The sequence below is a fragment of the Uloborus diversus genome, chromosome 10 (assembly GCF_026930045.1).
Source record: "Uloborus diversus isolate 005 chromosome 10, Udiv.v.3.1, whole genome shotgun sequence".
Classification (NCBI taxonomy): Eukaryota; Metazoa; Arthropoda; class Arachnida; order Araneae; family Uloboridae; genus Uloborus; species Uloborus diversus.
In genome coordinates this window covers 71,988,047-72,001,854 of record NC_072740.1, presented here as the reverse complement: position 1 = coordinate 72,001,854, position 13,808 = coordinate 71,988,047, and the positions used below count along the sequence as shown (strand labels likewise).

The window sequence follows — 13,808 nt, the reverse complement described above, 5'->3', positions numbered from 1 at the left end:
AAAATTCCACTTTCAAAACGCTGTAAAAATAAAACCACTGGTCAGAGTGACCTCAAATTTGAACGGAATATTATCGAAGAAGGGGAAAAACGTATGGCAGAAGAAAAATAAATAGTTGGAATTTTTAGCAATAGATGGCGCTGCAAGTGTCAGAATATATAAATCAAAACACCTGTCATGCGCACGACTCATTGAAGTTGTTATAAAAACGCCAAATACACGTTTTTTTCCCTCATTTCGCATCTGAGAAGTTCACTATGACTGTCTCAATGAAAGACCTGGCCGTCCCGATCACCTGATCTTAACCGGTGTGACTTCTGGATATGGGGCTATCTGAAAGCTGTTGTGTTCAGTGCTCCGATTGCAACTTTGCTGAGCTGAAGGCATGCATCGCGCAACACATTCTAAACGTGACCCGGAAACACTTCAATCAGTCGTACAACATGCTGTTTCTCGATTTCAACTTGTTACAGAAAACAGGGTACATCATACTGAACATATTTTGCGCCAGTCTCACGAAAATTAAAGACCGATTTTATTTTTACTGATTCTTTTTATGCGGTTTTCGTCCTCAGGACAATTAAAAACCAATTTTTCCCATCCGATGTGATATGACCTTGCCGTGTTGGATGGGCTTACTAAACTAACAGTATCACACCTGTACCTTCGTGCACGCTAAGTAGTACGGTGTTTTAACGTATAGTTTACACCTTAGGTAATATTTTATGATTTATTTGTCATTCGTAGTTGATCATTATTAAATTATAATGCTTACAGTGCCATCCGTTGCTAAAAATTTTAACTATTTATTTTCTTCTGCCATCAAGTTCCCCCCTTCTTCGATAATACTCCGTTGAAGTTTGACGTCATTCTGATCAGTGGTTTTATTTTTACAGCGTTTTGAAAGTGGAACTTTAATTATAATCACTATATATATATATATATATATATATATATATATATATATATATATATTATGCATATAAGAAGAGTGACATCTTATATTCAAATGATAGAAGTTTGGTGTCAATACGCATGACCTAGAAAGGGTCAGCTGGGGTAAAGGAAAACAGAATTTCAATGTTTTAAACTTAGATCCTCCTCTTTCTTTTGGAGGAACTGAGACATAAAGCTTTGCGCATAAAATATGTGTACAAGACTTCATTCTAATCAATTGACTGGGTATGAAAATTTTGATTTCGACTGTCTGTTAGGGAATGAAATCCTTCTATACCAGAAACTAGGGGGTAACTAGAAACACCCCGGTTATATCCCTTTTCCCCATGAGGTTGGTTTACGCACTATATACACGATCAGTTCAGAATTTTTAAAACGTTTTATATCAACAATACTCGGCCTGTGTCCCGTAGGTTGCATGCGACTCGCTGAATCCTCCAAATGTAAAATGAAATCATTTAAAAAGGAAATTAAATAAAAAATTTAATTATGCGGAAAAATGAATATAAACTACATACAGAAGTGTAATTTCAATCAAAATTTAATCTTCTAAAAAATAGGAAGAATGGAAAAGTTGTTTCCATTTAATCTAGAGATACATATTTGACCACTCGGTAACCTACAAATATCTTACAAAATGAACAATTAATTGCTTTATGCATCTAAAAATATTTTTGATTATATTTGCTTATTGTTTGGTAATTTTAGTTCCTTTTTCTTAATAGAGTATTGCTGAGCCAGTGAAAAATTTTTCAATGTCGTGTGTTACTCTCGCAGGGATATCACTTGCATTTTTTTTTTTTTTTAATGAACGAAGTCGTTCAAATGAACGAGTTCAATGTACGGGTAAAAACAAACGAACTTTGTTCTGATGAACGGATCATTAGAAATAACAACATTGTCCATCTCTATTTTAATACTTATATGTCTGACTACTTATTAATATCCCATTTTTATTTCTAGGGCCCTGATCTGCCTAAAAATCCAGGGAAATGAAGATCCGGTGGTTTATGGCATCTTTATTGATGTTTGCAGCTCCTGTCAATTGCTCACTAAAATCATGTGATTTACTTAAAGCAAGTCTGAAAAATGACTCATGTTTGTGTGATGACTTTGACGATGCCGATGGTTGGACATTTACATGCATCGGCGAGACAGACACTCTTTTTGGTTTATCATATGCGGAAAACAATGCGATAACTTTTGACTGTCGATCAAACGAACTTGACTACATGTTATTACTTCAGCATATCGATCTGACAGATATTCCAGCCTTTAGGTTCAAGTCTTGTCCTCTGCCAAATGATTCATTCGTAAATATTTTGCCTCTCAGTAGGGCACATTCTTTAAACCATCTTAGTATTGAAATGAGACAAGGTAACAACGCATTTTCACCAACCTTGTTTCAGAACATTTCTTCCACTCTGCAGGGCTTAGTGATGAACCACAATAACATTGAATCCTTACCTGAGTCGATTTTTGAGGAGTTTTCTTCTTTGCAGTATCTTTCTTTGTCTGACAATAAACTAAAATCCCTTCCGGAGAACTTATTACTAGATCTTTCAAATTTAACGACTTTGTTTATAACAAACAATGAATTGCAAAGCTTACCGGAAAATATTTTTCAAAGTTTGTTTAAACTCGAAAAACTATACCTTTTCAAAAATCAGCTGAAAAGTTTGCCAAATAACCTGTTTAAGAGCTTAGTGAATCTCAAGATTCTTGACATAGCTGATAATCACATCGAATTACTACCAGAAGGGATTTTTCTGGGACTTTCCCAACTCATTCATGTTCGTCTCCGTGGGAATTATCTTAGGATTCTACCAAAAGATTTGTTTAGTTACTCTATTAATTTACGAGACATTGATCTTAGTCTTAATGGATTTCAAGAACCTTTGCCTGAAGAACTCTTTTATGGACTGAATCGATTGGAGAACATCAGCCTTCATGACTGTAATTTGGCACTTATTCACGAAACCTTCTTTTCACCTTGTTCAAATATTACTCATTTGCAATTGCAAAATAACGGTTTGAGGATCTTACCAAGCAATATTTTTCGAAATAATTCCATGCTAAAGCAGATAAATCTAAATTTTAACCATATCAACACTTTACCTCCAAATTTATTTCCAAATCACAAGCATTTAGAGAAAGTTCATTTATACCATAATAACATATCAGAAATACCAATTGGGCTCTTTGAACACGCCAAAAATATCAAAACATTAGTATTAGGCCATAATAACATACAAAGTGCTAATCGAAGTGTATTTCGCGATTTACCACAGTTAGAGAACATAGATTTGAGTAATAATAATTTATCTTATTTTAGCTTAGACTTCAATAAAGAAATAAAATATATAGATCTATCACATAATAACTTCAGTAAAATGCCCGACTTTAAGTGGAGTCATCACTTAAAAATTGAAACTGTAAATTTGCAATACAATAAGATAAGTTACTTTTCTGTACCTTTTCTTTATTCCACTAATAACCGTGAACCTAGGTTGAATGTCGCAAATAACATTATTAAAACGGTAGACGTCCAAGACGTGTTAGACAATGATGCAACTATCCAATTGCTTCCAACTAAGGATTATGAACGTTATGTAGAAACTTCAGTCGCTCTTTATGGTAATCCCTTTCTATGCGACTGCAATATGTACCCTTTTTACACATACATTCAAAACAATGAAGCGCGAAAACGTTCTGTACGATTTGAACTTGAGACAAATATGTTATGCTCTGAGCCTTCTAACCTAGCTAAAAAACCTGTAAAACTATTGCATTCGTATGATTTTCGATGCGATATCAAAGAAAATTGTTCTTCGCCATGTTCATGTTTTTTTAGAGCAGAGGATAGTGCATCTATTGTTAACTGCTCAAATCGTCAGTTACAGAACCTACCGGATTCCGTTCCACACAACACAAGTGTGCTGTATTTTCAAAACAATTACTTAAATACCATGCATTATTTCAATCGGACTATTTGGGAAAAACTTACCGATTTATATCTTGACAAGAATTTGATATCAAGTCTCACTAATTGGAATATACCATCAAAACTCCGAACTCTTAGTCTTAGTGGTAATCGTATCAAATACTTTCCTCCATCCTTGATGAATTTTAGTTCTTCCGTTCATGATTTCAATCTTACTTTGAGAGGAAATCCATGGAATTGCAACTGTTCTGCAAAACCATTCAAAAAATGGTTAGCGGAGCATTATCAAATTGTATCTGATGTTAAAAAGATAATGTGTGCTAATCGAATCAAAAGAAATAACACTTATATTCGAATGCCAATTTTGACTTTCCCTGATGACGTAATGTGTCCCATTAGTGCTTATCCTTACAAAACATCACTTATAATTGTAACCGTAATATGTGTAGCCTTAGCATTCTTGTTATTTGGTGTTTCTGTGTTATATTATCGAAATAAACAGACTATAATTGCATTTGTATACATTCATATGCACAATGTATTTATGTGCTTTTTCAACGAAGAAGATATCGACGAAGACAAAATATTTGACGCATTTGTTTCATATAGTAGCTCTGACCGAGACGTAGCTCTTATGTTGATAGAAGAACTTGAAAATAAAGATCCTCATTTCCAGCTGTGCATTCATGAAAGAAATTGGATTGCTGGTCATCCAATAAGTTGGAATATTTTTAATTCAGTTCACAATAGCCGGAAAACTATTTTAGTCATTTCTAGACAGTTTTTAGAAAGTATGTGGTTTCAAGTCGAGTTTCACACTGCTTATTATCAAATGCTGGAAGATAAGATTGATCGGCTTATTATCATTGTTAAGGGCGAACTTCCCCCAAAAGATGCGATGGACCAAGATCTGCAGTATTTGCTTTCTACTAAAACTTATTTGATTTGGGAAGAAAAATGGTTTTGGGAAAAGTTGAAGTATGCTATGCCTCATAAGAAGCAGATTCTGCAAAATAATGTAATGGCACTTAAAGATAGACCAGATAGTGAGAAAATAAAAACTGTAGAGAATCAAATTATTAGTTTGACCGCCGACAGAAATAAAACCAGTGAGAAAAGTCAAGAGATTGTTCTTCAAAATGGCATTAGTCACCCAGTGACTGTAGTGAGCAAAGAAATTGGGCGAAATTGAACTCTGAGCAATGCAGCTTTAGTTTCTTTTCATTCGTATATATCTTTCATCTGCATTCATTTCAAATATCTATTTAAAATACATATTTCAAGGAACAATACAAAATTTAAAAAAAAAAAAAATCAGCAATAGTTTTATGACTGATCAAATAAAGCCTTGACAAAAATCAAGAAAAATGTGTTCAAAATGGTACAATTCATCCTATGATTGCGGCTACCAAAATATTTCACCCCACATTGAACTCCGTGCGGTGCACTATAAAGTTCTTTGTATTTCATTTGTATTTCTTTTCTTCATCTATTTCACGAGCATTTTAAATGTGTCTCCCAAGAGATAGCAATAAATCTGTTTTTGAAAAATCAAATCATTAGTACGTATCTAACGAAATCAAGACTAATTTTAAATGATCTCGCGCAACCCAACATAAAATAATGAGATTCAAGCAAAATAAATGATAAATATACTGTGCTTTTCCCCCATTTTCTTCAAGTCATTGTGATATAAATACAAATTATTAAGCGAGTGTTATTAATAAATAATTGCTAAGCCATAGAAACTCTTCAATTAAAAATTGAATATTTTCTCATTATAAGTGAATGCGTAGGAAAGCAACAATTATCAATTTCGAAAGCCCCTCCCAGATGTATTTTCTGGGCGGAGAACATCAAAAGGGTGCCAACTTGGTACCTTTATTCGCCAAGAAAATGCTTCAAGTTACCTATGAAACGAATTAGAAAAATTGCCCAGAAATTAGCGCTGAAGAACAGAAGCATGATAGCACAGTGTTTCGGATGTTGGACTATATGAGTCGGAAGTCTAATGGTGAGCAAATTGATCCAGCATAATTGTTCGACATTAATTGCCTCTATCTTGTACTTTATCAGTGTCCTTTAGTTAATGAAGTGAATGATTCGGCCAGTACTGTGGAGGAGCAGGTAGATACATTTCAGAAATATGAATCAGAGGAAGACATTGATGACTATCTTTTGAAAAAATCTGAGGAGTGATAATCTCAATGAATCAACAAATGAAAAAAATGCGCCTATAGTTTCTAACATAGTATCGGGAAGATCGATAAGCGTTTGTTGAAAGTCCGATTTATAAAAAAAAGTCAGCAGTCGGTGGGAAAAAAGGGTGCGATGAAACAGTCGATGCAAAAGCACTAAAGTTTACTCTGAGTTACGCTCTCATGCAAAGTTTCACAGCTTTGAAAGACATGTCAACACATTTGATTAACCTATTCGAGACGGACATAGTAAGGATTTAATGGTCGTCAATGTCACCTCTGTGTAGCTACTAGTAGCTATAGACAGAGCACAGTATTTATTAAGTGGTGTTTTCTGAGGCTCCTTCCCGATTCTCATCGCAAGACTGAAACTGTTATTAGTTAGAATTTGGCATTCACATGACATAGATGTATTTGAAGAGGAAGTTTGAAATGATCTCGCGCGAAAAAAACCTTTCATAAAACGAATTAGAAAAACAAAGTGCACAGAAATTACTGCCGAAATAAGAACATAAGCAGTATGTAGCAATGTGAAGAAGGAGAGTACAGCGTTTCAGACGTTGGACTATATGAGATGAAAGGCTAACTGTGAGCAAATTGATCCAGCAGAATTTTTCCTATTAATTGCCTCTATCTTGTACTTTAGTCAATGAAATAAATGATTCGGTCAGTACCGTGGAGGAGCAAGTGGACACATTAATGGAATATGAACCAGAGGAAGACATTGATGCCTATCTTTTGAAAAAATCTGAGGACCTCAATGAATCAACAAATGAAGAAACTGCGCCAATAGTTTCTTATATAGTATTGTAAACATCGATAAGCATTTGTTGAAAGTACGATAAAAAAAAAGTCAGCAGTCGGTGGCAAAAATGGTACGGTGAATCAGCCAATGCGAAAGCACTATTATCAATTTATCCAAAAATGCTCCAATTCATCAAATCTTGACTTTTGGGAACCTTTACATATTTTGAGGAACAGTTCTAACTTAGTTAATGATCTTAAAGCTGTTCCGTATCTTTCCAATGTCTGGCTTCCATATCTTTAATATTGTCCTTTCCCCATCCATTTTTTCTATTTTTCATACTTTTTTATTTCTATTTTTCCATTCACTTTTATCTATCTTGCTTAACCTATATTTTTACCTTTTTTGTCATGAGATTCCCCCTTTTCTTCTGTTTATCTTCATTTTTTTCCTTTTCCTATTTTTTTTTTTTTTTTTTTTTTGGTTTGTTTCATTTCCTGATGTTTTATCTTCCATTCAACTTTTTCTTGTCTTGCAGTGCACGGTTATTGACATCTTCTTTTTGTTTTAGCTTTGTGACTTAATCTTCATCCAATTGAATTCTTTCTTTCAATTTTATTGTACCTGTGAGAGAGTTCTTGTCCTTTGTTTGAATTCCTGTTGGTTCTTGATTGGTTCATAATTTTCTCATTGGTGGTTTGGTTAATCCGCTGTTTTTATCTTTTATGCTGTTTGCTTATCAGACTCTTGGCTTTTGCTGGAAGTATTTTTATCCATAAGCTCATTTCTTTTGCATTGAAAAAGGTGATCCTTGTAACGCCAAAACACGTGTCTGAAGTAATCTGCAATTTGTGCTCTCTGAGGTTATTTCTTACTTTACTTTTCAGCACAAAGGTATTTATTTATCCTACATTGACAACTACTAAAAAAAAAAAAAACTGAGGACAGTGATAACCTCAATGAATCAACAAACGAAGAAACTGCGCCTATAGTTTCTTATATAGTATCGAGAAGATCGATGAACATTTGTTGAAAGTTCCATAAAAAAAAAGACAGCAGTCGGTGGTAAAAAGGGTACGATGAAACAGTCGATACGAAAGCACTAATGTTTACTCTGAGTTACGCTCTAATACAAAGTTTCACAACTTTGAAAGACATGTCAACACATTTGATGAACCTATTCGAGAGGGACATAGTAAGGATTTACTGGTAATCTATGTCACCTCTGTATGGCTACTAGTAGCTACAGAAAGAGCACAGTTGTGTTATTAGTGTGCACGTTAAGTGGTGTTTTCTGAGGCTCCTCCCCGATTCTCATCGCAAGATTGAAACTGTTATTAGCTAAAATTTGACGCTCATAACACATTGATGTATTTGAAGAGGAAGTTTTAAATGATCTCGAGCGAAATAACCTCTCTTAAAACGAATAACACGATTCAAGAAAAATTAATGATAAATATTCTGTGCTTATCCCCTTTTCTTTGTTTTAAAGTCATAGTGATATCAGTACAAATTATTAATTCTTTTTAGCAAGTGTTGTAAAGGAATAATTGCTAAGCCACAGAATCTTTTTGATTAAATATTGAATATATATTTCTCATTGGTAAATGAATGCATAAGAAAAAAAATTTTCGATTTCGAAAACCCAACGATAAAAACGTGTCAATTTCGTACCTTGATTCGCCAAGAAAATGCTTCAAGTTACTATAAAACAAATTATAAAAACTATATGCCCAGAAAATAGTGCTATACAAAAACAGAAGCAGGATGTAGCAATGTGACGCAGAAACATGAGGGTACAGTGTTTCGGACGTTGAACTATATAAGGCTAACGGTGAGCAAATTGATCCAGCGCAGTTTTTCGACATTAATTGCCCCTATCTTGTACTTTATCAGTGTCCTTTAGTCAGTGAAGTAAATGATTCGTCCAGTACCGTGGAGGAGCAGGTGGACACATTTCAGGAATATGAACCAGAGGAAGATTAATAAACTTTCATTCTCTTCTCTTAAAAATCCTATTCACCCTCTTAATTGTAGTGGAATTTATGAAATTAATTGTAGTTGCAAGCTTGCCTACATTGGACAGACTCGGCGTGCTTTAAAATTTTGCTTGAAAATGCATCAAAATTATGGGAAAAAACAACAATTAAATAAGCCTCGTATTGCCTAACATAGTTGGAATTTTGAGCCACCCTTTTGATTTTAACACTTATCAAATTATCCAAAAATCCCCCTATTCATCAGATCTTAACTTTTGGGAATCTTTCCATATTTTGAGGAACAGTTCTAACTTAGTTAATGATCTTAAAGCTGTTCCGTATCTTTCCAGTGTGTTGCTTCCATATCTTTAACATCGTCCTTTCCCCATCCATTTTTTCTATTTTGTATGCTTTTCTATTTTTATTTTTCCATTCATTTTTATCTATATTGCTTGATTTTAATTTAACCTTTTTTGTTATAAGATTCCCCTTTTTCTTCTATTTTTCTTTATTTTTTCCTTTCCGAAAATTTTTTAGTTTTTGTTTGTTTCATTTCCTGATCTTTTTTCCTCCATTCAGCTTTTTCTTGTCTTGCGTTTCACGGTTATTGACATCTTCTTTTTGTTTTAGTATTGTGGCTTAATCTTTATCCAACTGGGTTCTTTCTTTCAATTTTATCGTACCTGTGACAGAGCGCTTGCCTTTTGTTTGCATTTCTATTGGATCTTTATTGGTTTATAATTTTCTCATTGGTGGTTTGGTTAATCCGTTATTTTTATCTTTGAGCTGTTTGCTTATCAGGCTCTTGGCTTTTGTTGGGAGTATTTTCATCCATAAGCTCATTTCTTTTGCATTGAAAAAGGTGATCCTTGTAACGCCAAAACACGTGTCTGCAGTAATCTGCAATTTGTGCTCCTTGACGTTATTTCTTACTTTACTTTTCAGCACAAAGGTATTTATTTATCTTACATTGATGACTATTTTTTTAAAAAACCTGAGGACAGTGATAACCTCAATGAATCAAGAAATGAAGAAACTGCGCCTATAGTTTCTTATATAAGTATCGGGAAGATCGATGAACGTTTGTAGGAAGTTCGATAAAAAAAAAGTCAGCAGTTGGTGGCAAAAAGGGTACGATGAAACAGTCGATGCGAAAGCACTAATGTTTATTCTGAGTTATGCTCCCATACAAAGTTTCACAGCTTTGCAAAACTTGTCAGCACATTTGATGAACGGATTCGAGAGGGACATAGTAAGGATTAAATGGTCGTCTATATCATCTCTGTACAGAAGCTATAGAAATAGCATAGTTGTTATTAAGTGGTGTTTTCCAAGGCTCCTTCCCAATTCTCATCGAAAAATTGAAACTGTTATTAGTTCGAATTTGACATTCATAAAGACATTGATGCATTTGAAGAAGAGATCACGTGCGAAAAAACCCCTCATAAAATGAATAATAGAATTCAAGTAAAATGAATTATAAATATCCTGTGGTTTCTCCCCTTTTCTTTGTTTTAAAGTCATAGTGATATCAGTACAAATTAATAATTCTTTTTAAGCAAGTGTAATAAATGAACAATTGCTAAGCCATAGAAGCTCTTGCATTAAATATTTTCTCATCATAAATGAATGCGTAAGAAATCGACAATTTGCGTTTTTGAAAACCCCTCCCAGATTTTTTTTTTCTGTATGCGTCACTGAGTGACAATATGGGATAGACTAACAGCCTCATACAATGTATGTTAGGACCTATTTTCATTTTTATATAGTTAACTACTAACTGAAATATCTTCTTCTCAAAAAGTATTGAAGAATGAAAGCAAATATAGAGTTCTTCAATTCACATAATGTTTGCCTTTCTCAACATCTGCTTATAAAATAGAAGTCAAACTTTTCTACGGTGTAATACCCTAACTTTATAGCAATTATAATACGAATTTCGCTTTTTTTTTTTTTCACTTATTGTTAAATTTTACTCTTTTGAAACATCCCTGAGGCTTGATGTCAAATTTTCTGTCTGTTGTGAATTTTTCGCAATAACCTAACTTACCCCATATTGTTCGCCAACTTACTCTGTTACGGGGCAAGTGTGCGAACTCAACAAAGGTTCACAAAAAATTACGTAAAAATACACAAAGCACTGTGACCGAATACCGGAAGTAAGGGCGAACCTTGAGACTGGCGATTTAGACCACTGAACCATCCTGACAAACGCTTGCGTCACAATTGACCCTATATCACTCGAATATTATCATATAGATTTTATGAGAGAAATTTCTTGAAAATTTTCAACCGCTTTAAGCATTAAGACAATGTTATATATATATCCTTAGATGTAAAAAGAAACCCAAGAAAAAAAAACTTGTCAGAAGTGAACTTCTTACCCACGCCCACATACGTGAACCAGAACACTCACACTCTGAACACGGGAGTAAGGGAGGACCTTGAGTCCGGTGTCTTAGCCCGCTCGGACATCCTGACACATCCTTGCTTCTAAATAGACCCTATAATGTATTAACAGTTGTTAATTTACAGTAAAATTTTTCTGTACTGTAATCTCTCCATTTTATAGTAATATTCATCAAAAAAAAAAAAAAAAAATCCTGAATTTTTAACAGTGTAAGGAGGATGTGAACTAGTAGTAGAATATTTTGAATGATGTGCTTTTTCGTTTTCCTTTTTGTTAAAATCAGTGTCTGAAATGCACAAAATGTTTCAGATTTCAACCGTGACCTATGTCATGTTTCTATATTTCTGTTGCAACAATACACACTATAAATAGTTCCAATGCATCTTTCGAAAAATGGTTTGCAATATTGTACATATGATAAGTTTATGACATTTTACTAGGCATTGTATATATACATTCGACAAATTAATTTTTTTAAGGAACTTTTAGTGGATTCATCTGGACATGGTTTTCATTGTAAAAGTGACCTTGCATTATTCAGTGGTGACCAAAATGGATAATGAACTGTACATAGTTGTAGCTATACTTTGACTCATTTTTGACTTGAATGTTATGACCTAAATTATTTCCCCATGTGTCTGTTCTCTTCTAATATTATTTTCATTCTATACAGCTTTTTCATCATTCACGTTTTTTACATAAATAAATCCATCCATTCATAAAACTTGTTTTTTTTTCTTTGGGGGGAGGGGGGTTGGAAGTGAAACTTTTTGTGCGAGACCTCGAGGGCTTTGAAATTCTGATCGACAAAACTTTGTGTAACGGAAGTGACATAGATGTTTTTTGTGGCAAAGAGTCGCACATGCGCATTTCTTGCTTTTTTTCTTTCTCATAGTCCGTGGTTGCGTGTAATGCGTTGAGTACAGCTGTTGCTTATCAACAGGGCATCCGTTGAAACACGTGTGTATAACCAACGCATTTCGAGTATTGTTTAGTGTTCGCGTTGTTTATTACCTATTTTTTTTTGTCATTAAAACATAGAATTTTGCTGTGAATATACCTGAAACGTCTTGGCCGATATTCGATCCGGGGTCCGATGCTTAGCGATTTAGCCACTATGACTATCAGTTAGATTGCGCTGTGCGACAATATTAGTATGTGTTCGAAAATGATAATTTCTCCTCTTAAGAACGTAAAAAATGATACACAGTGACACATATCTATATAATTTTATGTGAATAAATAATGATAATCACAATCTCTACAATACAAAAGTTTCACTTCTATCGTGTGTCTTTACCGTGGTTTTTTTTTTTTTTTTCCTCATTATTCTGGAAGTTTATGTTGAACTCATAAAGCGGCATTCCAGCGCACAATGTTGTATTTTCTTCAAAAACTCTATAGTACAAGTATCTGTACAAAGCAGAAAAATGTAATAAAGTTAATGTGAATAAAATCTTGTAAATACTTCAAGAATAACAGTCTGTCTATTATTTTTATTCCAATAAAACACGTTCTTCTACATATAAATATCGATCTCATAATCTAACATATATTTAAGACTGCTCCATTGTTTCTTTCCTCCCATACACATTTCCAATTGTTTTCCTTGTTCTCTCCAAAGACTAAATCACATGCGTAGCTTCAAATCAATATGTTGGAATAGTATGTTCATTAAAAAAATTTCAGAGTGTGTTAACCGCAACATAGCCTAAATAATTTGCGTTATCTGTAAACCCACAGGCGCACATGTAAGTCTTGGGTCACTCTTGTTTTAAAAGAGGAGCACAGAATACTGTCCTTTTTATTGCAGCTCTTTTAACACATTGTTGACCGGAATGTCATGTGACATGTTATGATTACCGTACGTTGTTGACCGGGAGCGCCATATGACGTCATTATAGATAACCGAGTGTAATTGATCTGGCCACATGCTTTAGTTTTCACAATAATAATAACAATAATGATAATTAGGTAAAGGATATATTATAAAGATTTGCCTTTTTATGACTCCAATTTTTCAACTAAACATTTGAAAATAAGCAAAACTTTTGAGACTTTGGTGCTCTTTCTGCAGACAGCATTTGAGTAATCATCTCATAGTATTGAAAAGCTTTCACATTGAAGATTTTGGCGATAGGTTGTTGGATGGAGATTCATAAAACGAGTCGGTAAATACGAGGTAATCATTCAGTTTTATTTATTTACATAAGTCGGTTTCGCGAGTCAACGCATGAAAACTGCTCACGAATCAAACAACTTCTGTGAGGAAAGCAGCGTTGCCAGATTCGAGATTAGAAAACTACTCCGAAAATAGTTAGTGGCTTGGCACTAGTTCCGCCACAAAGATGACATGCACAACAGTGACTTGACAAGCAGTGGCGGCGCTTCGGGAAGCAACCGCCCCCACACTTTTTATAGTTCATTAATTTATTTTATTTTTTAATTTACTGACCAAAACTACACATGCAATAATTTTAGTTTATGTATTCATTGTTTAGATATTAGTAAATCAATTGTTTTACTTAAACTAGCCATACTTGTTTAATAAAATTATTACCAAAATGTTTGTGAC

General features: G+C 33.9%; 1 protein-coding gene across 1 annotated transcript; it reads left to right on the top strand.

Moving 5' to 3' along the window:
- Window positions 1-2,189: 2,189 nt before the first annotated feature.
- LOC129231046 (leucine-rich repeat-containing protein 15-like) lies at window positions 2,190-12,706 on the top strand. The gene is made up of 2 exons (XM_054865293.1): window positions 2,190-3,285; window positions 11,214-12,706. The coding sequence occupies exons 1-2, from the start codon at window positions 2,190-2,192 to the stop codon at window positions 11,318-11,320; spliced, it is 1,203 nt and encodes a 400-aa protein (XP_054721268.1). The 3' UTR covers window positions 11,321-12,706.
- The last annotated feature ends 1,102 nt before the right edge of the window (window positions 12,707-13,808 follow it).